This window comes from Pristiophorus japonicus, chromosome 20 (assembly GCF_044704955.1).
Source record: "Pristiophorus japonicus isolate sPriJap1 chromosome 20, sPriJap1.hap1, whole genome shotgun sequence".
Classification (NCBI taxonomy): Eukaryota; Metazoa; Chordata; class Chondrichthyes; family Pristiophoridae; genus Pristiophorus; species Pristiophorus japonicus.
The window spans coordinates 11,167,927-11,191,545 of NC_091996.1; the positions used below are offsets into that span (position 1 = coordinate 11,167,927).

Below are 23,619 nucleotides of genomic sequence, written 5' to 3' on the forward strand. Positions count from 1 at the left end.
GATAATATATTTTAGTGATGTTGATTGAGGGATAAATATTAGCCAGGACACGAGGATAACTCCCCTGCTCCTCTTCTAAATAGTGCCGCGGGACCTTTTATGTCCAGCTGAAGGAACAGACGGGACCTCGGTTTATTGTCTCATCGAAAGACGTAGGATAGAGAAAGAAACCGAGCGAATGGCGGAGAAGGATATAGGGTGACAGTCAAATTAGATACAGAAAGAGAAATAGAGGGGGATAGAAAGATTGGATTGAGCGTGAGGGAAAAAGAGACAAAAGAAAAGTAAGAACACATTTTTAAAATTAAAAAAAAATATAGGAACAGTTTACTACCTGCAGAAGTGAGACTGCACAGTTTCAGTTCCTTTTCTGGGCCTCCATGATTGAGTGGCACGTCAGGACCATAAATCACCCCATTAATGGGGGTCCTGATGCTGTGAAATAGCAGCCCTAACATTCTGCAGTGAGTTTAATTTTATATTGACGGCGAAAATGCAGTAATTTCTTGAAACTTGTGGAGGTTGAGGGCAAGCTCCCATTTTCGTGAGGCCAAGGCGGAGCAGCACAAATCATCTCAATAATTCATGGTGATTCCCAATTCAGAGATTTATTTTCCTCGTTGCACATTGCTGTTTTTTTTAACACGCTAACTAGAGCATATGTGCGTTAAACTCTCGCTCCCCCTCTCTCTCTCCCTCTCATTTTCCCAGCAACTTCTGCGCTCTTGTTAAGAGTGGATTCAATGGGCCTTTGATTAATCCATTGTTCCGTCGTCATAGAATTTAGGGCACTTTTGTCAAAACATTTAAACCACAAGGGAGTCGGCCTGGTACAATATTGGAATCTGACGTTAGGAAGAATTGCAACCGGTATTGCTGTATTAACAATACTTGGTAGTTTAACAGATTTCTAAACCTTAGGTGGCATGTACTTGGCATTAACAACTTTTGCTGATCAAAATCGTTCATCTTTGGCCTCTGCATTTTTGTTTTATCACCTGTGAGCTGTTTATTTGCCTCGTACATTCTGATGTTTATCATTAAACTATAACGTGCCTACTTTATTCCAACAGATTTAATGATCAAACCATTGTTTTTCTTTCTGTTGAGCAATTAATAGCATAGCTCTGCACAAATATCACCTCATTAGTGGGTTGCATGGCTGACTGTATACGAGCATCAGTCTCATTCTGCTTTTTTTAAGTTGAAGTATGCTTTAGTACCTGGCTGGTACAATAATTTAATAATAAATCTATTCTTGTGTGTACTTTTGGGCCACATTTCTTCACGCTGTGTTTTTACTATGGGCACAATAACTGGCATTTCTGTATTAGAACTAACTTCAGGTCAATTGCTCCGTTTAAAGGTCAGTAAGCTGATGTTTCTACTTGACCTCGTTTTTTTTTTTTATCCCTTCCCCACGGTGCCCAATGATCCAGTAAATGAAATGTTCTGATCTATTTAACTTGGTTTCATATCGTTAGTTACACCTATGTTTATGCCGCAATCCTCTCTTAATGTCACATCATTCGTCTTAATTGGTTCTCCTCCTATGTTTTCCATTTATAATCACCTGCCTTACTACTTGCCAACTCATTGGAGGCAACAAATGGGTGTTGCTGCATTGCCTTTTCCTTTGTAATGCCAATGCCATCATAGAATCAGAAATTTACAGCACGGAAGGAGGCTATTTCGGCCCATTGTGTCCGCACCGGAATCACTGATTATTTTAACAGCAATGCTACAGTTGGCAGTAATACGGAAAAAGATGGCAGCAGTGAGAAAAGAATAGCTCTGCCTTACTGGACAAAGAGTGGGTGTTACACAATAGAACCGCCATTATTCACACTTCAATTAGTTGCCTTCTAACTGAAATGCCGGAATGATCATTGGTCAAAGTCTTGTATAAGCTGTTACCTCACTGCACAGTCTGCTGATTATAATCGCTCTAGCATTGGCGACCATGCCTTCAGTTGCCTAGGCCCCAAGCTCTGGAATTCCCTTCCTAAACCTATCCACCTCTCTACCTCTCTTTCCTCCTTTAAGACGCTTCTTAAAACCTACCTCTTTGAACAAGCTTTTAGTCACCTGCCCTAATTTCTCGTTATGTGGCTTGGTGTCAAATTGTTTGTGTTATAAAACTCCTGTGAAGCTCCTTGGAATGTTTCACTACGTTAAAGGCATTATATAAATACAAGTTGTTTCTTTTGTTTGGGCTTTGTCTCTTTCCCCCCCCCCCCGGTTGAATATTATGCTCGTCTTCCCCCTCCCATCTCCCCAAGATATTGTATGCCATGCAAAAGAACACATTTTGGCAAATCTTGACCATCTGTTTCCATTATCCGCCAAGGGAGCCCAATGGAGGCTTCAAAATACCTCTAAAATGTCAGTGGACCACTGTATTTGAATAAAAGTTATACATTGATTTATAATTGTATGGTAATTATTGTACAGAATGGAGAATAGCTTTGAAAGCCCAAAATGCAATGGGACCACTTCAGATCTACTCCTTTTACGAACATAAGAAATAGGAGCAGGAGTAGGCCATTCAACTCTTTGAGCCTGCTCCGCCATTCAATAAGATCATGGCTGATCTTCGACCTCACTTTCCCATACTATCTCCTTATCCCTTGGTTAAAGGACAAAGAAGCTTGTCAAACCACTTCTATTCGCTTCAGTGTAACCAGTTTTGAGTTTTTTCCTAACTTGAGGTTTAAAATGTTGACTTGAGTCAGTGGTTATTAAATTTCCAAATTCCAGTGTAGGTTCCTATATCCTGGGAACTTTTGAACTTAGTCACTTCAGTGATTGCAAAGCCACATTTTTAAAGTTTCTAATCTGACAAGGTTAATTAACAGAATGAAAAGCCTTGTTTTGTTAATAATTATGTTGAGGAATTCAAGGTTTCATGTGTCACCATGGGTACCCTCTACACCCATTGGTTTAATTAAATGGAGTAATACTTACCCATTAAACACCAGTAAAGGTTTATTTTCTTTCTGTTACAGTCAAAACCTCTGGAGGTTTCTTCAGAGAAACTGCAAATAAGCAGTTTGTGAAATGCTCACCTCTGTATTTCATGTTTTGTACGCAAGACTCGCTGTAGATGGATTGTTACCGTATAGAGTACACAAACAGCACAAATATGCTCTGTTAGTGCCAGAAGTGGAAAAATGTTGATTCTGCAATATTCACATCCCTGACCTTAACACCTCTGTCTTAAAATTGGACTATTCGAATGTTGGTGTATAACCATTGTATGAAATTCATTTCTCTGTTATTTTTAGTGGACAAAGGAATTTCTAAATGAGCTGATATTCGAAGAGCCTAAATTCAGGGCACAAAAATATTTTTCTTAAAAATGAAAAAAGCTCATTTCTGGGCTTCGTGGTGCATCCTTTCAAATAGATTTATATACATGTCAAATTTATTTGTATCAAACTGTAGGTGCTCAGGGATTCTTGCTGGAAGGATTTTAATGGTTCTTCAACTCTTATCTGATTGTACTCTGATTTATGATAAACCTTCTGTCATTAGATAAGTCTCAGTTCAAAAAACTGCATTAATTCCTCGTTGCTCATTCATAAACCAATTTTCTTTCCACTCTACAGTTCGAAATAGTCATGAGCTTGTATTCAAATTGGAATTATGCAGAATCTGTATGTGTGTGCAGTTTTCTGAAAACTCCTGCTTTGCCTCATTTATTTTGATGACACTGTAGTCTGCTTTAATGTAGATCGTCTCGATCTGTGCAAGGGGGAACAAATCGAGAAGGTCTGTTTTCCCTACCCAGGAATGCGTTTGTAACTGCCATGAACACTCAAAGGAGTGTACTCTTGCAGAATGATTTGTACTTTCATATAGGGCTGGTCTTAGTGTAAGAATGGCTAATGGTGCTTGCATTTTATATGTATGAATTGAGTTTGTCTCAACTTGTTCAGAGAGGCCATAATTATGGGTGATGTAGTAAGCGGACAAGTGAGGTCCACAGTAAGACTATGATGATTGCTGTGATAAATTGCTTTATTCCACATCTGGTCTTTGCAAAGCCCCACTTGGTAATATTTGGTTCTGACACTAGATGACACAATTCTTCAATATTCGCATGTCTTACATTGAGCACCAAAGAATACAATTGTTTTTGCTAAAATTCCTATTTTCAACCCTAAATTCATGTAAAGATCAAATGACCTAGCACTGGGATCGTTGAGAGGAATAAAATGACAGCAGTTTGGTAGTAGAGCATGTTGATGGACTGTTGTATCATTAGAGGAGTACAAAAAAAAAACTTTGTGATAATGATCCCCAACGCCACTAAGATCCTGATTGGGTCATTGGTGGACATGTTGAGCAGTGGTTAGATATTTTCTGGAGGGGTGGACATCACTCTTCACAACTTGTGTGTTCCTCCCAAATGCTGATTATGAAACATCAGCATAGATCGGAGTGAGGCTTGCCTGCCTGCTCACCTTAATCTCAAAATGGCATTTGTCGAGAATAGAAACATAGAAACATAGAAAAATAGGTGCAGGAGTAGGCCATTCGGCCCTTCTAGCCTGCACCGCCATTCAATGAGTTCATGGCTGAACATGCAACTTCAGTACCCCCTTCCTGCTTTCTCGCCATACCCCTTGATCCCCCTAGTAGTAAGGACTTCATCTAACTCCCTTTTGAATATATTTAGTGAATGAAGGAGGAAAATCAAATTGAGAACAATCTGTGAAGGTATACAATACTGGATGAACAAAACTAAAAATGGAAATGAGTACTTTGTTCAATATCATAAGAATATGGGGAATGAACCAGAGCAGATAAGAGAAGTAAAAGCAAGGGAACATCTAGGCAATAGTGACCATAATATAATACACTTTAAGATGATAATTGAGAAGGACATATGTATGATGAAAACCAGGGTAATAGATTGGAGAAAAACTGGTTTTAAGAGGCTGAGAATAGAACTTGGGAAAATAAAATGGGCAACGATATTGGCAAACAACGATGTACAACGGCAATGGGAAACATTTAAAAGAGTGTTCAACAGAGTGCAGGAACAATATATTCCACTAAAAGGCAAAAACAAACTAAGCACTAACAAGACTCCATGGATGAATAAAGCCATAAGGGAACAATTGTGGGTAAGGAAAGAAGCATACATTAAGTGCATAGACCGCATGGTAAGGGAGAAAACAAAGAAATTAGGAGAGGTCAAAAACCTATTAGGAAGGCAAAGAGGAACTATGAAATTAAATTACCAAGGAACATAAAACAAAATAGTAAAATATTTTACAGCCACATCAATAAAAAAGGAAGATTGGGATAGGAATAAGGCCATTAGGAGATAGACAGGATAATACCACAGGTAACAATAGAGAGATGGCAGAAATATTAAATAATTATTTTGCTTCCCTATTTACCAGGGCGATAGAACAGGCGGACATGACATTAGATGATGAGATAAGTGTATTTAAAATAAAAAGAAGAGATATATTAAAAAACTAATCAAACTCGGAGGATAAAACCCCTGGTCCAGCTGGATTGCATCAATGCATTTTAAAAGAATATAGGGAAGAGATAGCAGAGGCGTTACTGCACATATTTAATAATTCGTTAGAAAAAGGTGTTGTGCCATAAGGACAAACAGATAGTTATCGTAAAAAAGCACTAGGCTTTATTTCTAGAGGTATAGAATTGAAAAGTAGGGAAATTATACTAAACCTGTATCGAACCTTGGTGAGGCCACACTTAAGAGTACACTATCCACGTCAATACATTACCCCCAATCCCATTTGCTTTAATTTTGCACACTAATTGCTTGTGTGGGACCTTGTCAAAAGCCTTTTGAAAGTCCAAATACACCACATCCACTGGTTCTCCCTTATCCACTCCACTAGTTACATACTCAAAAAATTCTAGAAGATTTGTCAATTGTGATTTCCCTTTCATAAATCCATGCTGACTTGGACCGATCCTGTCACTGCTTTCCAAATGCGCTGCTATTACATCTTTAATAATTGATTTCAGTACCGATGTCAGGCTAACCGGTCTATAATTCCCTGTTTTCTCTCTCCCTCCTTTTTTAAAAAGTGGTGTTACATTAGCTACCCTCCAATCCATAGGAACTGATCCAGAGTTCATGGAATGTTGGAAAATGACCACCAATGCATCTACTGTTTCTAGGGCCACTTCCTTAAGTACTCTGGGATGTAGACTATCAGGCCCTGGGGATGTATCGGCCTTCAATCCCATCAATTTCCCTAACACCATTTCCTGACTGACAAAGATTTCCCTCAGTTCCTCCTTCTTGCTAGACCCTCGGTCCCCTAGTATTTTCGGGAGGTTATTCGTGTCTTCCTTAGTGAGTTCTCCTCTGCTGAATTCTACATTTCTCCCAGTTCGCAGGTTTGCTGCTTTTTCTGGCCCATTTATATGCCTCTTCCTTGGATTTAACACTATTCCTAATTTCCCTTGTTAGTCACGGTTGGGCCACCTTCCCCGTTTTATTTTTATGCCAGACAGGGATGTACAATTGTTGTAATTCATCCATGTGATCTTTAAATGTCTGCCATTGCCTATCTACCGTCAACCCTTTAAGTATCATTCATCAGTCTATCCTAGCCAATTCACGTCTCATACCATCGAAGTTACCTTTCTTTAAGTTCAGCACCCGAGTCTCTGAATTAACTGTCACACTCCATCTTAATGAAGAATTCTACCATATTATGGTCACTCTTCTCTCATTACACAAGACCCAGTCTAGGATGGCCTGCTCTCCAGTAGAGATCTTTAAAGTTATGAAAGGTTTTGATAGTGGTTACAGAGGGAATGTTTCCACTTGTGGGGAAGAACATAACTAGAGGACATCAATATAAGATAGTCACCAAGAAATCCAATAGGGAATTCAGAAGAAACATTTACCCAAAGAGTGGTGAGACCGTGGAACTCGCTACCAAGGAGTGATTGAAGCGAATAGTATAGATGCATTTAAGGGGCGGCTAGACAAGCATATGGGGGAGAAGGGAATGGAGGGTTATGCTGATAGATTTAGATGAGGAAAGACTGGAGGAGGCTGGAGTGGAGCATAAATGTTGGCAAGGACTGGTGTAATCCTATTTGCCTCAACTACTCCTTGTGGTAGCAAGTTCCAAATTATAACCATTCTCTGGGTAAAGAAGTTTATCCTGACTTTCTTAATGGATGTATTAGTGACTATCTTATATTTATGATCTCTAGCTTTGGATTCCCTACAAGCAGAAGCATTTTCTGTACATCTGCCTTATTGAACACTTTCATAATTTTAAATACCTCTATTAGGTCACCCCCAGGAGCCCTTAAGTGAAATAGAAGGCCAAATGAGAGATATATGTTCAAAAGTATCTTGCATTGGTCAGAACCTTGAGAACCTAGGGAGGTTACTCAGAAGGAGGTCATTTTGATCTGCATTACTTATTCCCATCTCCACTCTGTTGCTATAAAAACTAGGAACAATACCTGTAGGACATGTCTTGTTGATTTCTGTAAAAGGTGCTACATTACAGTTTCAATATTTTAGTCCTCTGGCTATTGTCTCAATTTCTTTTTGTATAAAAATTTTATTCAAATCAATTTGCTTTCATTTAAGCACTGAAAATGAAAGGCATAATGTTTACAAGGTAAAGCACCAGACTTGCAATGGAAAATTGTTCTTCTGATATTGAACAAAGTACTCATTTCCGTTTTTAGTTTAGTTTGTCCAGTATTGTATACCTTCACATAGATTATTCTCAATTTGATTGTCGTCCTCCATTCTCGACAAATGTTCTTTTGAGATTAAGGTGAGCAGGCAGGCAAGCCTCACTCCGATCTCTGCTGGTGTCTCATAACCAGCGTTTGGGAGGAGCACACAAGTTGTGAAGAATGACCTTCACTGCTCAGGCAAGTATCTAACCACTGCTCAACATGTCCACCAATGACCCAGTCAGGATCTTAGTGGTGTTGGGGATCATTATCGCAAAGGTATTTTGTACTCCTCTAATGATACAGCAGTCCCATCAACATGCTGTAGCACTGAATGCCAGCTCTCGCCTGCAGTATTTCCATCAGTGTTTTCACTCAATCTCTCCTCACATTTCAATTGAAGATCACACTGCTTGTCCACATTTACTCATCGCTGTTCCAAAGAAATACTGTGTGGCTTGCTGTGAATGGGGAGGATCATTTTTAAAAGATTCATTCATGGGATGCGGGCGCCGCTTGCAAAACCAGCATTTATTGCCCTTGAGAAGGTGGCGCTGAGCTGCCGCCTTGAACCGCTGCAGTTTGTGTGGTGAAGGTGCTCCCACAGTGCTGTTAGTGAGGGAGTTCCAGGATTTTGACCCAGCGACAATGAAGCAACGGCCGATATATTTCCAAGTCAGGATGGTGTGTGACTTGGAGGGGAACGTGGAGGTGATGGGTGTTCCCATGTACCTGCTGTCCTTGTCTGTCCATCTAGGTGACAATACAGATTGGTCATTTACAGGAAAGTAATCTTTTGAAGAGGTTTATATGACCATATAAACCTTGCGTGTAAAGTTAAAGTGGTTTATGTGTATTATCTGAACCCCTTTTGGTATCGAATTTTAAAAGCAAAGGAACACTAAAGAAGATACGCTTTGTGAATATATTTCAAGTTTGAGCATTATCAGAACTTGAAGAAATATTAAGGCAAAAATGTTCATTCATTATCACCTGATTTTTGATTCATTCTCCTGTTGTGGATGTTGCTGACAAGTCTGGCATTTATTACCCATCCCTAGTTACCCTGATAGAGTAGCTTGCTAGACCACTTCAGAGGGCACTTAAGAGTCAGACTGTTGGCAACCTTTACGTTCTATTTGACCCTGAGCTGAGATTCCGACCCCATATATTCTCCATCACCAAGGCCCAGCTCCGATTCCATATCGCCCGTCTCTGCCCCTATCTCAGCTCATCTGCTGAAACTCTCATCCATGCTTTTGCTACCGCCAGACTCGACTCTTCAAATGCTTTCCTGGCCGGCCTCCATAAAACTCGGCTGCCCTTGTCCTAACTCGCAATAAGTCTCGTTCACCCATCACCCCTGTGCCTGCTGACTTACATTGGCAGCCCGATCCAGCAACACCTTGAATTTAAAATTCTCAGTCTTGTGTTCAAATCCCTTCATGACCTTGCCCCTCCCTATCTCTCTAACCTACTGCAGGTCTACAACCCTCCGAGAACTCTGCGTTCCTCCAATTCTTGTACATCCCCGATTTTCTTCGCCCGAACATTAGCAGCCTTCAACTGCTAAGGCCCTAAGCTCTGGAATTCCCTCCCTAAACCTCGCCGCCTCTCTCCCCCTCTCTCCCCTTTAATACCTGCCTCTTTGGTCACCTGTCCTAATGTCTCTGTGGCTCGGTGTCAAATTCTGTCTGTTAACACTACTGTGAGGCACCTGGGGACATTTTACTGCATTAAAGGCACTATGTAAATGCAAGTTGTTAGTAGGGAAAGTATTTCCTCTGGTTGGGGAGTTGAAGTTAGGATAAATTTCTTTATGCAGAGGATTGTTGAAGCAAGGAATGCTGGAGTGTTTGAGAGTGACCATTGCATCTTTTAAGGAATAAGTATTTGAAGCAGAGGAAGATACAGGCTACGGGAAGAGCGCAGGGCAGTGGGATTCGTTTTGGATTGTTCTTGCAAAGAGTTGGCATAGAAATATTTGACCGACTGGCGGCCTTCTGTGTTGTAAACATCTATTGATCTTATCACCATCAGATAGCTTTACACAGTACATATGACTTCTGTCGGCGCTTTTTCAAAATTTTCCAAATAATTGCTTTGGAATAATTCAACATTTTCAAAAATCTTTAATTCTAGAGTAATTCCACACAAGATTGGCACAATGTGAAAGCTTTGGTGAATTCCTGGTCGGTGAATATTGTCAAATAGATTATTGACTTAAAAGGAACTGTCTCTGTTCCTGACACACTTGTTTTAAATCTATTTTTCTTAAAACTGACATTTTCTGCCAATGCTAAGTTTTGAAATACTTTTGAGCAAAATTTGGACAGACTGAATTTTACTAAACTTTCAGCTTCATAATTGTAAGGATGTTCCTTGTGAATCACAGGAGGTGAACACAGTTCATGAAGCTGTGTAACGCGTGCCAACATCAAACTAAGACTAAAAAGACTTCCGACTGAACGTCAGTCACAATTTACACAGTGTAGATTTAACCACAGATATTTTCACACAGGATTTAGTTGAAGAGAAACAGCTGCTTTGTTTTATTGAGTTGTTAAAAATTGCCCACATTTTCTTGAATCCTAAGATGACTAAGCGTAAACCCAGATTTCCCCCCCCTCCAGCCACTCCAATTTTTGGGTCATTTGAATGTCATGTCTGCAGTATTATTGTACATTACTGTACTTTTAATTGTTTCTGCTTGCTTCTTTTTGTATTTTTAGCACAAGAGAAAGTTGGGCAGTTGGCAAGCCACATGACAGTAGAAAATCGCTCCTGTGTGCTAGTTCGCCGTGATCTGGTCGCACTTCCCGCTAGTCTCATCAGTCAGATTGGCTACCGATGTCATCCAAAGCTGTACTCGGAGGGTGATCCTGGCGAGAAACTAGAACTTGTCTCAGGTAAACATCATTTAAAATCTTTGAGATCAGTCACTTGTGATAGAGGTACAAGGCTCAATGAATTACTGCAAAATAAACAGTAGCAAAGGACTGAGTCTCCTGACTGCAGAGAGGTTCTTTACGCCTCAGTTACTTGTTTTAGTAAATCACTGAGCCTCCTGCATGCTTTATTGATGCCACCTTTTGAGTTCCTTGATTTTGATTATTGAGTGCATTTACTCCTTGCCGATGATGCATGGAACTTCAGCGTGGTCCAATTGGGCAGAAGAGCTGAGAAATGGAAACCCTGGAGAATGGTTGCAAGGGCAGCCAGGATAGGTCTGAGCTGAATCGAAAACCGTTTCATATTTTTTTTTGTTCAATCCAAGTGCAGTGCAGTGGGGGCAAATCCCGTTTTAGGAGGGGGGGGGGGAAATGGTGATCATTCCCTAATGATTAAAAGCAGCCCAATTCTAGAATAAGCCACTGATGTGATATATATGTGCTATAAAATTATAGCTCTGGGTTAGTGGTGGTCAAGTTTTTGGCTCCTTTTTCTGCACCTTAGTTAACTTGGTTTTAAATGCTGTACTGTAGAACATTTCTGAAGTGCAATAAAATATTTAGCCCAATTCATGAAGTGAGTTAAGAACATAAGAATTAGGAGTAGGCCATTCAGCCATTCGAGCCTGCTCCGCCATTCAATAAGATCATGGCTGATCATCTACCTCAAATCCACTTTCCTGCACTGTCTCCATATCCCTTGATTCCCTTACTTGGCAACCAATGATTGAGCACAGATAGGATTAGGCTCAGCTGTGACAATGTCCACATATTATTCAGCAGGGATGGCAATTGAGAAGCAAGGAACCTTGACTAATCTTTATCTTGCTCCCCTTTTTGCTTTTCTGCCCTCTTTTTCTCCTCCTACCTTGGCTCAATTGACTGTCATTGCACCCAGTTAGAATGCTGCTATCACCATCGCCCTAGCTGTGTTCCTCTAATCGGGGAAGCTGTCCAAACCAGGACCCGTGATGTGCTGCCCCGAATCCTGATGATGTGGCTCACGAAGCCCAAACAATTCCGTCTTTCTTGCATTTCTGTTATTTTCTGGAATTACCTTGTTTGAATTTTATAGGTCTGGAAGTTGGGAAAATGCTTTTCTTGGTGCTATTGGCTGAGAACACACAGATCTGTTCATACCAGGAGCTTGGGATATATGCAAATTTATGAGAACATTGATTCAAACTTTATATATGGCCCCTGAGTCTTGCTATCCACCTAAGCAGCCTGTGAGCTGTAAGCATAGGACTGGGGTAGACTTCGGCAGGTTTTTATTTACTCGGAGGGTGGTCGTCACTTGGAGCAAGTTACTTGCTCGTGTAGAGAGTGCAGATTCCCTGCAACGATTCAAAAAGGATATAAACCAGTACTAGGGACATTGCTGTTTCTCGATATACATTAATGGCCTGGAGGTGCAGGGCACAATTTCCAAATTTGCAGATGGCACGAAACTTGGAAGTGTAGTAAACGGTGAAGACTTCAGGAGGACATGCAGGCTGATGGAATGGGCGAACACATGGCCGATGAAATTCAACACAGAAAAGTGAGAGGTGATGCATTTTGGTAGGCAGGTTGAGGAGAGACAGTACAAGGTAAATGTTACAATTTTAAAGCAGGTGCAGGAAGAGAGACACCTGGGAGTGTTTGTGCACAAACCTTTGAAGGTGACGGGACAGGTTAACAAAGCAGTTAATAAAGCGCATGAGATCCTGGGCTTTATAAATAGAAGGCATAGAGCACAAAAGCCAGGAAGTTATGCTAAACCTATATAAAACACTGGTTCGGTCCCAGCTGGAGTATTGTGTCCGATTCTGGGCACCGCACTTTAGGAAGGGCGTGAAGGCTTTGGAGAGAGTACAGAAGATATTTACTAGAATGGTTTCAGGGATGAGGGATTGCAGTTACGTGGATAGACTGGAGAAGGTGAGGTTATTCTCCTTAGAGCAGAGAAGGCTAAGAGGAGATTTGATAGAGATCTTTAAAATCGTGCAGGGTTTCGATAGCGTAAATAAAGAAACTGTTTCCAGTGGCTGAAGGGTCAGTAACCAAAGGGCGCAGATTTAAGGTGATTGGTAAAAGAACCAGAGGCGACATGACGAAAAACTTTTTTACGCAATGAGTGGTTAAGATTTCTAATAGGGTGGTGGATGCAGATTCAGTAGCCTTCAAAAGGAATTGGATTAATACTTGAAGGAGGAAAGAAATTGCAGGGATATGGGAAAAGAGCGGAGGAGTGGGACTAACTGAATTACTCTTCGAAAGAGCCGGCACAGACTCGATGGGCCGAATGGCCTCCTGTGCTGTACTATTCTACAATTCTAGACAAGTTTCTTATTGTGGCTAATATCACTGTACACTAAGTAGGTGGGACGTTGGGGTATGTACTTCATGGTCTCCGGGAACTCATTTTGATGCCCTTTTGGGGATCGGAGAGGAATTTCTCTAGATATTTTTCCCCATTAATTGGACTAGGGTTTTTTCTTTGTTTTTCTTCTCCCAGATTACATGATGAGTGGAAGAGTACACAGAGTCGTGATGCTTTGTTGCATCACGACTGTTTGGGACAGGCTTGATGGACCAGCTGGTCTTTTCCTGTCCTTTTCTGTATGTTCATATGTATGTCACATCGAGAGGAAGTTTTGATTGTAGGCAAAATGTTTGCTCCCATGCTGCCTTTAGCTCGTAGCTTTTAAGCAGGTATTCAATACCTTTTTTAATGATGGGGAAGAGCAGTAGCCTGAGAAACACCAGTAATTTTAGAACACTTGGGGCTCTCGGGCACTTCAGGAGAATCATCAATCATAGGCAGTCCCCCGGAATCGAGGAAAACTTGCTTCCACTCTTTAAAATGAGTCCTTAAGTGGCTGAACAGTCCAATATGAGAACCACAGACTCTGTCACAGGTGGGACAGATAGTCGTTGAGGGAAAGGGTGGGTGGGACTGGTTTGCCGCACGCCCTTTCCGCTGCCTGCACTTGATTTCTGCATGCTCTCGGCGATGAGACTCGGTGCTCAGCACCCTCCCAGATGCAATTCCTCCACTTAAGGCGGTCTTTGGTCAGGGACTCCCAGGTGTCAGTGGGGATGTTGCACTTTTTCAGGGAGGCTTTGAGGGTTTCCTTGTAAGGTTTCCTCTGCCCACCTTTGGCTCGTTTGCATTCAGTAGACTGCTATATCACCTGATGAACAATAATTAAGTTTTGGTGCTACTAGCCTCTGCTATGTGCGCTACGTCAGTGGAGATAATGTAGCCCTAAGAATAAACATGCCAAGCCAACATCCATTCGAGTAGTCCGATCTGGAGCCGTGGGTGATCAGTCTTTCAGTTAACCGTTTTATTAACTAATTAGACTTCTGGCATTTTAAATGCAGACTTTCTACATTTTTGTGCCCAGCAGGACAAAATTGACTTTCTCAAACAATTGGTTCTTTGAAGTTGTAACTTATTGGCCCACCTCTGTACACGTCATAATCCTGCAACGTTGATCTCTGTGCTCCTTAGCCAGCTGCACTCCAGCATTACCTGCCAACTTATCCATATAGAACTTTCACTTGGTTTTTCTACTTGTAGACAGAGACATTCTGGACTGGCAATGCCTTGATTTAAATATTCTCATCCTTGTATTCAAATCCCTCCATGGCCTCACCCCTCCCTATCTCTGTAAACTCCTCCAGCTCTGAGATCTCTTCGCTCCTTCAATTCTGGCCTCTTGCCATTCCCTGATTTTAATCGCTCTTCCATTGGCAGCCGTGCCTCCAGCCGCCAAGGCCCCAAACTCTAGAATTCCCTCTCGAAACCTCACCGCCTCTCTGTCTTTCTCTCTTCTTGTAAGACGTTCCTTAAAATCTACCTCTTTGACCAAGCTTTTGGTCACCTGCCCAAATATCTCCTTATGTGGCTCGGTGTTGAATTTTGTCTACTCTTGTGAAGTGCCTTGGGATGCTTTTACTATATTAAAGATTCTGTATAAATGCAAGTTGTTGTTTCAAACCTCTTTCCAGACACTTGGCTTTTTCTAAAATATCTGCAATGTGCATTGAAGTGTCCATCTTAACAAATCCCGTCACTGTTGTTTCAGTGTAAGGTTCCTACAACTAAATCAACAACTGATGGCATCCAAGTACAAATATTGCAAAGTTATAAATAATCTTTGACTTTAATTGTCTCTAACTGTTTTAGTTTTATCTTCGTAATTCTGCCGTTTTGGCCAACGAATGGCTCGAGAGATTTATCTTCCCTCCCGGTGGGAAGCGCATAACCTCCAGTCCCTATTTCTCCCAGAGTCTGTCTGAGCTGAGTTAGACGACCATGTACCACACGAGTGCAATACATACACCATATGCTGTGCCTCAGTTGTCAGTTGCAAATGCTTATTCCTTTCGATTTTGTTTCTGGGCTCTATCAAGTGTTCAAAAAGCATGTGAAAATGTTTTAGTTTGAAATTGAGTTCCGTCCCAAATGAGAACACCAAAAGGTCTTTCTTAAAAAAAAAAAATGATAGTTTCCTCCAGTGAATTGAATGTTGCAAAGATGTGCAGTCATTTATACTTCACAGCTCTTGCCTTTTCATAGTAGTTTGTATTCATCTATTACGGTTTAATGGACACAATGTGCATCTTGAAGCCAGAGTTACCGCAATCTTTTGTGCCTCCTTGATTCCACAGTGCTGCGTGATGGTGTTCACCCGTTATAGATTTGGTTTAGTGCATCTCAGTATTTGAGTCTGGAGGGTATTGCACAAAAATCGGGTTTGATAATGACACATTTCAAATTCATGCTGTAGCATGTAATATTGTTTGTTCAAGATGTTGTTTAAAGTGACAGCTAGATACTAAAGCATTTTATGGCACCCAGCTGTCACTTTAGGATCAATGGGCCCAAGTTTCCACAAGAAAAAAAACGGGCGCCCCTCCGAGCTGGGCGCCCGTTTTTCGCGCCTAAAAAAAATCCTCGGTATTCTCCACCTACTTACAGGTCCTGTGGCACTCGGCGCAGCCAGCACGAGCTGTGGGGGGGGCGGAGCCAGGTCCCGGCACAGCGCCGGGACCTCTGCACATGCGCGCTACAGTCGGCACGCAAGTGCAGTAGCTCCAGGTGCTGAACTGTGTGGGAGGGGCCCGAAGCATGCAGCCCCTAGCCCTGGCTGAATGGCCTCACTGGGGCTGCGTGAATGAGGCTCCTCCCACGGCCAGCTCCTGCTCCCCGCCCCCGACAAGACCCGACACCCGCTCCCCCCCCCCCCCGCCGACCAGACCCGCCGACCAGACCCGACACCCGCTCCCCCGACACCCGCTCCCGAGACCCGCTCCCCCCGCCCCGACCCGAGGCCCGCTTCCCCCGACCCTCCCCCCCCCCCCCCCCCCCCTCCTGCTCCCCTCCCTCCCTCCCTCTCTCTCTCTCTCCCCCTCCCGCTCAGCAGCTCGAACGGCTGCAGAATTCTCCCTGGCTGAAGCACTTTCACACAGGTAGGAAGATGGTTTATTTAATCTTTTCTTGGCTTATAAATGTTTATTCAGGTTGGATTTATTTGTAGAAGTATAAATAAGGATTTATTGTCGAATTTAATGAGTTCCCTTCCCCTCCCCCCCACCTCGTTCTGGACGCCTAATTTGTAACCTGCGCCTGATTTTTTAATGTGTAGAGTTCTACAAAAATCTTCACTGGCTCCATTCTACTTTAGTTTGGAGTACATTTTCACTGTGGAAACTTTCAAATCAGGCGTCAGTGGCCGGACACGCCCCCTTTTGAAGAAAAAATTCTGTTCTAAAGTAGAACTGTTCTACCTGACTAGAACTGCAGAAAAAAAAATGTGGAGAATTGCGATTTCTAAAATAGTCCGTTCTCCACCAGTTGCTCCTAAAAAATCAAGCGCGAATCATGTGGAAACTTGGGCCCAATATCTTGAGCACAACATTAGTTTTAGATCTCCGTGCATTTTGGTAATTTAGAAGTGTAATAGTCTACAGATTATTAGTGAAAATTGGGTAACGTTTAACACCAGCTAGACTAGACCTGTGCCATGCCCTTTCAGGTGGTAATGCTGCGGCATTTATTAGATCAAACCCCTTCCATTTGTTATCATTGAATTCCTTCAGAGAGAAACAAAAAGCAGAAGCGAGAACACAACAAAATAGAATAATGCTGAGCAAGCAACATAAACCAGGCTGGCCAGCAGCATTTTGCAATTTGTTTTTGGGATAGAAGGGAGGGTCGACAAACTCTTGCCATTCTAGGGTTTAATGCATGCAGGAGCGACGTGCATTGGTTCCGAGGTTTGGAGTTTGCTCTGCAGTTTTCAGTTACAGTTTGGTAGTAACCGGGTCCCTCTTGACTATCCCATGACCCTGTTGTCTGCCTCACTTGCAGCATGGGCGCAAATGTTCAATGCCAACATTTTTCACTTTTTAAAAGGGGGCTGTTATTTCAGCAATGATTGGTGTTGGGAGAATAAAAAACAATCATATTTGTGACCTGTTGGCTATTGAGAATACACTGATAGTTTACATAAAGAGGAAATGCACCAGTGACTCACTGCAAATCCACAAAATCAATGAAGCAAAACTTGCGCTTTGTTTTTAAGACCTAAAGAGAGAGGTCTTTGAGCAGTTTAAAAAAAAAAATGATAACGTTTAACATATGGACCAAATCATAGTGATACATTTAACATCCGTCCGTATGCAAATGTCACTTATATTGGCTCGGATTTTGCGGTCAGCGGTGAAGTGATGGCGCTCGCCCCGATCTCGATGAAAGCTGACCACAAAGATCTAGCAAGCTCTGTGGCAATTTCACCTCTCCCGACGTTAATTTAATTTTGGTGCCATGTCCAGGGGATCTCCAGCATCCAGCAACAGTGATGTCATCAGCTAGCTAAGCAACCAATCACATTGAAGAATTCTCACAGACAGCAAACCAGGAAGTAAAATGCAATGGTTAACCTTCACTTTTTAATCATTTTACAGATTTTAATCATAGTGTTAGACATGCACACAGAATGATGGTAGAAACTGAAATATCCTAAACAAACTTAATTTTTAAAAATTAAAAACCATGGAATTTTTTATCATGAAAAAATTGGACATTCCACAAATATTAAATTAGTTTTTCAGGGCCAGAGCGGTTGCTGTAGTTATGACTCAGTATGCCATTAAAAATCCAGTTACACCTCATTGAACAAGACTTAACTTTTTCGGGGTTTGTTAACAGCAATATTACAGCATAAAAGCTGAAGTTCTTGTTCAGTGATTTCAATTCTGGATTTCCGCATTTAACTGCACATGTGCAAACGCCAGAAGTTGCTGTCAGTTTCACAGTCGTAATGACGGCAAACGCTGACCATTCCGCCGTCATTACAACCGCAAATTCCGGGCCATTAACTCGTGGCTCACCACTTGACTCTCCACCACCTACAAGACACAAGTTATAAGGGTGATGGAATACTCTCCACTTGTTTGGACGGGTGCAGCAGAAACAACACTCGAAGCTCAACACCATCCAGGACAAAACCGTCCACTTGTTCTGCAGCTCATCTACTATCTTAAACATCCACTCCCTACACCATTGGCGCACCTTGACTGCAGCGTGTACAGTCTACACAATGCACTGCAACAACTCACCAAGGCTTCTTAGATAGCTCTTCCAAAACCCACGACCTCCACCATCTAGCAGGACAAGCACAGCAGGTGCATGGAAACACCACCACTTCCAAGTTCCCCTCTGTAATGTATTTGCTTCATGGGCTCTTTGCATAAGAATTCATAGCAACACATTGCTATTAAGAACTAGTTAGTTTATTAGCAGCGGTTTGACAATCACACTGCACATTACCAGTTCATCCACCAGGCTCATAACCACCTGCCTCATCGTGGACCCCCTGAACCCAATTGGCTGCAGTTTTATTGAGTCTTGTGAACATCACGTGACTGGCTAAGCCACTCCCAACTCAACAGCTCAGCCAACCTGTGAGCATACTCACATGTGCATACATTGCACTCTCCAAATCACACACCATCCTGACTTGGTGATATATTGCCACCCTTCCTTCACGTTGCTCATTCCAAATCCTGGAATTCAACAGCACTGTTAGGAGAACCTTCACCAAAGAGACTGAAGCAGTCCGAGAAAAAGTCTCTCCACCACCACCTTCTCGAGTAACTAGGGATGGGCGATTGTTGGCCTTGGCAGCGATGCCCACATCCTGAGTGATTTTTTTTTTAAATGAGCTGTTGATATAATATTGAGCAATTCTGAATGTAATTTTATGATGTTCATGTGCAGAGTTTATGAATATTTAAGTAGATCCATCAGCTAACAACATACTTAGAAAATGTGCGATACAGCACAGAATTTCTTGTTAACAATCTGGTACCAATACATTCCATCTACTGGTTCTTAATTTATTTTATGCCAGCATCATAATGGTTCCATAATCTCCTTATTTTGTGCGAATTGAACCACTCGAGGGTGACTCTCAACCCTCCACAGAAAAAAATGGATTCTCATTGATATTTGAATCTTAGGTTCCCATCTTGCACCTAAACTCCTAGCTTCGAGTGGTTCAATTCGCACAAAATAAGGAGATTATGGAACCATTATGATGCTGACATAAAATAAATTAAGAACCAGTAGATGGAATGTATTGGTACCAGATTGTTAACAAGAAATTCTGTGCTGTATCGCACATTTTCTAAGTATGTTGTTAGCTGATGGATCTACTTAAATATTCATAAACTCTGCACATGAACATCAGCATCAATTACTATTGAATAATCTTTTTTCATGACAAGATTTTGTATCAGTGCACCAATGTGCAAAGTTGAAAATATGTTGCATTTTTGCAGTGTCCCCTTTCTGTCGCAACCTTGCACAACTATTGTTGATCTAAAGCTTCTGAATGGAACAAATGAGAGGTTTTCTAATGAATAGAACATTGTATGTATGTAGATTAAATGTATTCATGGCTAGTTGTATGCTCTAATTATTCAAACCTTTTAAGATTTCAGTGCTCAACTAATCCCTTCAGCGATCGTGATAGATTGATGGATTCTGCGTCAAGCAAGCGATTAGACAGTGTAAAGCACATTTGCTGGTGGGGGGGGGAGAAAGAGATGTACCGAAGTTTAGTTATTTAAAAAAAAAAATCAGACTTTGAGTACTTATATAGTCATGATACTTCAAATAAAGTTAATACTTTTTGAATCTGGATGGATGGAGAGGTGGCAATAAAATTATACATCTGAGCATTTGAATTGGGATTAGCAAATGTCATAGACACCTGCACATGCAGTGCACATAGATTAGCAAATGTTAGAGGATTTTCTGGTAAGCAGTTAAAAATGAAAAATCTGCGATTCTACTATCCACTTACTAGACTGATTCCTGGGATGAAGGGATTGTCCTGAGAGATTGAGTAGACTACGTGTATATTCACTGGAGTTTAGAAGAATGAGGTGTGATCTCATTGAAATGTATAAAATTCTTCAGAGGCTTGACAAGGGTAGATGCAAGGAGGATGTTTCCTCCAGGCTGGGGCGTCTAGAACTAGGGGTCACAGTCTCAGGATAAGGGGTCGGCCATTTAGGACTGAGATGAGAAGAAATTTCTTCACTTGGGGTTGGGAATCTTTGGAATTCTCTACCCCAGAGGGCTGTGGAGGCTCAATCGTTGAGTATATTCAAGACCGAGATCGCTAGATTTTTGGATGCTATGGGAATAGTGAGGGAAGTGGAGTTGAGGTAGAAGATCAGCCATGATCTTATTGCAGGGCCAAATGGCCTCCTCATGTTCCTATTTCTTCTGTTCTTGTATAACGTTTTGGATTGTAATTTAAAAATAAACACATTATTTCCTATCTTAAGAAGAGTTTGTAGCTGTTAGTCTGGCAAACCTTGTAACCTGACTTGGTGGCTAGCTTTAAATGTAAGTGGGCCTGCTACCCCATTTCTGGCTACACCCAAGTATGACAGGTCATCGGGCCCTGGCAGGAATTTAGAGAGTACTCCACCATACAAACATTTTCCAGTTATTAATATGTACACCAGCTCCTCATTTTTTTTTTTAAATGAAGGAGATGGTCATTATTTCTCAAGAAAAGCCATATGAAACACCCAACGATACTCTACCATCCAATCTCTCCTCTTGGGCAGTCCCTTGGAGTCGAGGATGACTTGTTTCCACATGTCTATTAGATGACTTTTTACTGTCCATTTCTGAAACCAATATAGCACAAGCAAAGCTATAGTGCACAGACGTTTAGTGCCTTTGTCCTTTTGCAGGTTCTGGAGTTTATATCACACGAGGCCAGCTGATGAACTGTCACCTGTGTGCAGGGGTCAAACACAAGGTCCTCCTCCGCCGCCTGCTTGCCTCGTTCTTTGACCGGTGAGTGGCAGATGCTTGATCATGCAGTGTGCTAGTCGGGTTTCAATCGCCTCTTTTGCTCAGCTTAACGTACTCTGTGTCCATCAAGAATAATGATGCTTTTCATTATCTTTTCAGCAACACTTTGGCAAATAGCTGCGGCACTGGGATTCGTTCTTCCACGAGTGACCCCAGTAGAAAGCCTCTTGATAGCCGGGTCTTGAATGCAGTAAAATGTGAGTTGTAAATGATTCATTCTTATCATAGATGGAGTACAAATGCTGTACGTGTCTGAAGTTGTAGGATAATCAATGAGAATGCATTAGGATCTTGGAGAAAAATGTCATATTGGGTAGCTTTTCAGGATATTGTGGTTCCCCTCTCCCATCCCCTATTGTTGCGAACTCGACCACTATTTAATACCTTCTCCAAAGGATAAGGGGGTTGACTTAATGAGGAAAGGTTGAGTAGGTTGGGTCTCTGCTCATTGGAATTCAGAAGAATGAGAGGTGATCTTATCGAAACGTATAAGATTTTTGAGAGGGCTTGACAAGGTGGATGCAGAGAGAGTGTTTCCACTGATGGGGGAGACTAGAACTAGAGGGCATGATCTTAGAATAAGGAGCTGCCCATTTAAAACAGATGAGGAGAAATTTCTTAGGGTTGTAAATCTGTGGAAGTCGCTGCCTCAGAGAGCTGTGGAAGCTGGGACATTGAATAAATTTAAGACAGAAATAGACCGTTTCTTAACCGATAAGGGGTTATGGGGAGCGGGCAGGGAAGTGGAGCTGAGTCCATGATCTGATCAGCCATGATCTTATTAAATGGCGGAGTAGGCTCGAGGGGTCGTCTGGCCGACTCCTCCTTTTTCTTATGTTCTTATGACTTCAGAATGACAATTCAAAGGAGCCTAGCAACCTGACATAATTGGTGCCAATAACTCTTTTCCATGGGCAGAAGTACTATTGGCTGAGAAAATGTAATGTTTTTGTTTTTTCCCCCCCTCAGCATGCTCGACATGTCCACAGCACAGCTAAATGATCTTTGGCACCATGAACATGAAAACATACAATAATAACTTGCATTTAAATAGCATCCTTTAATGTAGAAAACTGTCCCAAGTACTTCACAGCTGTGTGAGCACAATTGGAAGGCAAAAAAAGCGAAATTCGGCAGGTTTGCCAAAGAGATGGGCTTTAAGGAGAGACTTGAATGAGGAGAGGGCGATGAAGAGGTGAAGGAGTTTAGGGAGGGAATTCCAGTTAGTTGATTTGGGTTGCTGAAGGCACAATTGCCATTGATGGGGCAAGTGGAGGAGGCATGAGCCAGAGTCAGAGGAACGAAGAATTTGGGGAACGGACTGCAGGTCTGAAGAAGGTTGTAAAGGTGGGAAAGGGTGAAGCCTGGGAGGGATTTAAACATGAGTAAATCCCTGTTTGGGAACTGGGAACCAATGTAGGTCAGTGAAGATTAAAGGCACAAAATTAGAAGTGATTGGAAAGTGACCAAGAGACTCATTCCATCAATGAAGCCAAAATCCATATGAGGGGGGAAAGCCCCTTTATAACCTTGTTTATTGTGGCAAGTTATCACTGTCCAAAGTCAGGTGATTGAAAGTGACAGATTGACGAAATGGAGAAAGCCAAGTTCAAGTTTGATACAAAATGATCTCGAGGAAGACTTGAGTGCTTTCTCAACCAGAAGAGAGCAAGAAATAAAGTAGTCACTCTGGTACTTCCTGGCAACTATTACATAAGAATTAGGAGCAGGTGGAGGCCATTTGGCTCCTCGAGCCTGCTCCGCCATTCAATGCGATCATGGCTGATCTTCTACCTCAACTCCACTTTCCTGCACTGTCCCCATAATTGCTTGATTCCCTTAATATCCAAAAATCTATTGATCTCTGTCTTGAATATATTCAAAGACTGAGCCTCCACAATCCTCTGGGGTAGAGAATTCCAGAGATTCACCAACCTCCGAGTGAAGAAATTTCTCCTCAGCTCAGTCCTAAATGGCCGACCCCCTTATTCTGAGACTGTGACCTCTGGTTCTAGACTCCGCAGCCAGGGGAAACATCCTCCCTGCATCTACCCTGTCAAGCCCTGTAAGAATTTTGTATGTTTCAATGAGATCACCTCTCATTCTTCTAAACTCTAGAGAATATAGGCCTAGTCTACTCAATCTCCTCATAGAACAATCCCCCCCATCCCAGGGAGGATTAGAAAGCACTTCTACTTTAGCTCTTCAGCATCAGGTTTTAGAATCCTGTTTTGGAGGTTTGGCTTCTGTGTGCCACGTTCCTTTATTATTGCTCGCACAAGCTGGTCCCTGTAGGTTTGTTGAATTCTGCTGTGCTATACAGCGACGTGGAATGCAAACGTATGGGACTGGCTGCTCGAATTATCACATCAATGTATATATTTTTTTAAGCCAACGGCATATTTATAGACCCAGATTTTCATAAGTTAACTCCCCGAACTTTAGCTTGTTGACACTTGAAAGTGCAGCTAACAAACGGAGGATTTCTTGCTAACTTGACGGGTTGTGTACATCAAGGTTCCAGTTGTTTCGCATCAGAGCGCCTTGTGCCTGTTC

General features: G+C 41.9%; 1 protein-coding gene across 4 annotated transcripts in view; it reads left to right on the forward strand.

The window, feature by feature from the left end:
* The window catches only part of LOC139233160 (nucleus accumbens-associated protein 2-like), a 101,910-nt gene that overhangs the window by 73,137 nt on the left and 5,154 nt on the right, over positions 1-23,619 (forward strand). For all 4 annotated transcript variants that reach the window (XM_070863748.1, XM_070863749.1, XM_070863747.1 and 1 more), the window contains 3 exons: positions 10,446-10,622; positions 20,940-21,045; positions 21,163-21,260. In XM_070863748.1, coding sequence (XP_070719849.1) covers positions 10,446-10,622; positions 20,940-21,045; positions 21,163-21,260 — 381 coding nt within the window. The remainder of the gene's footprint in view (positions 1-10,445; positions 10,623-20,939; positions 21,046-21,162; positions 21,261-23,619) is intronic.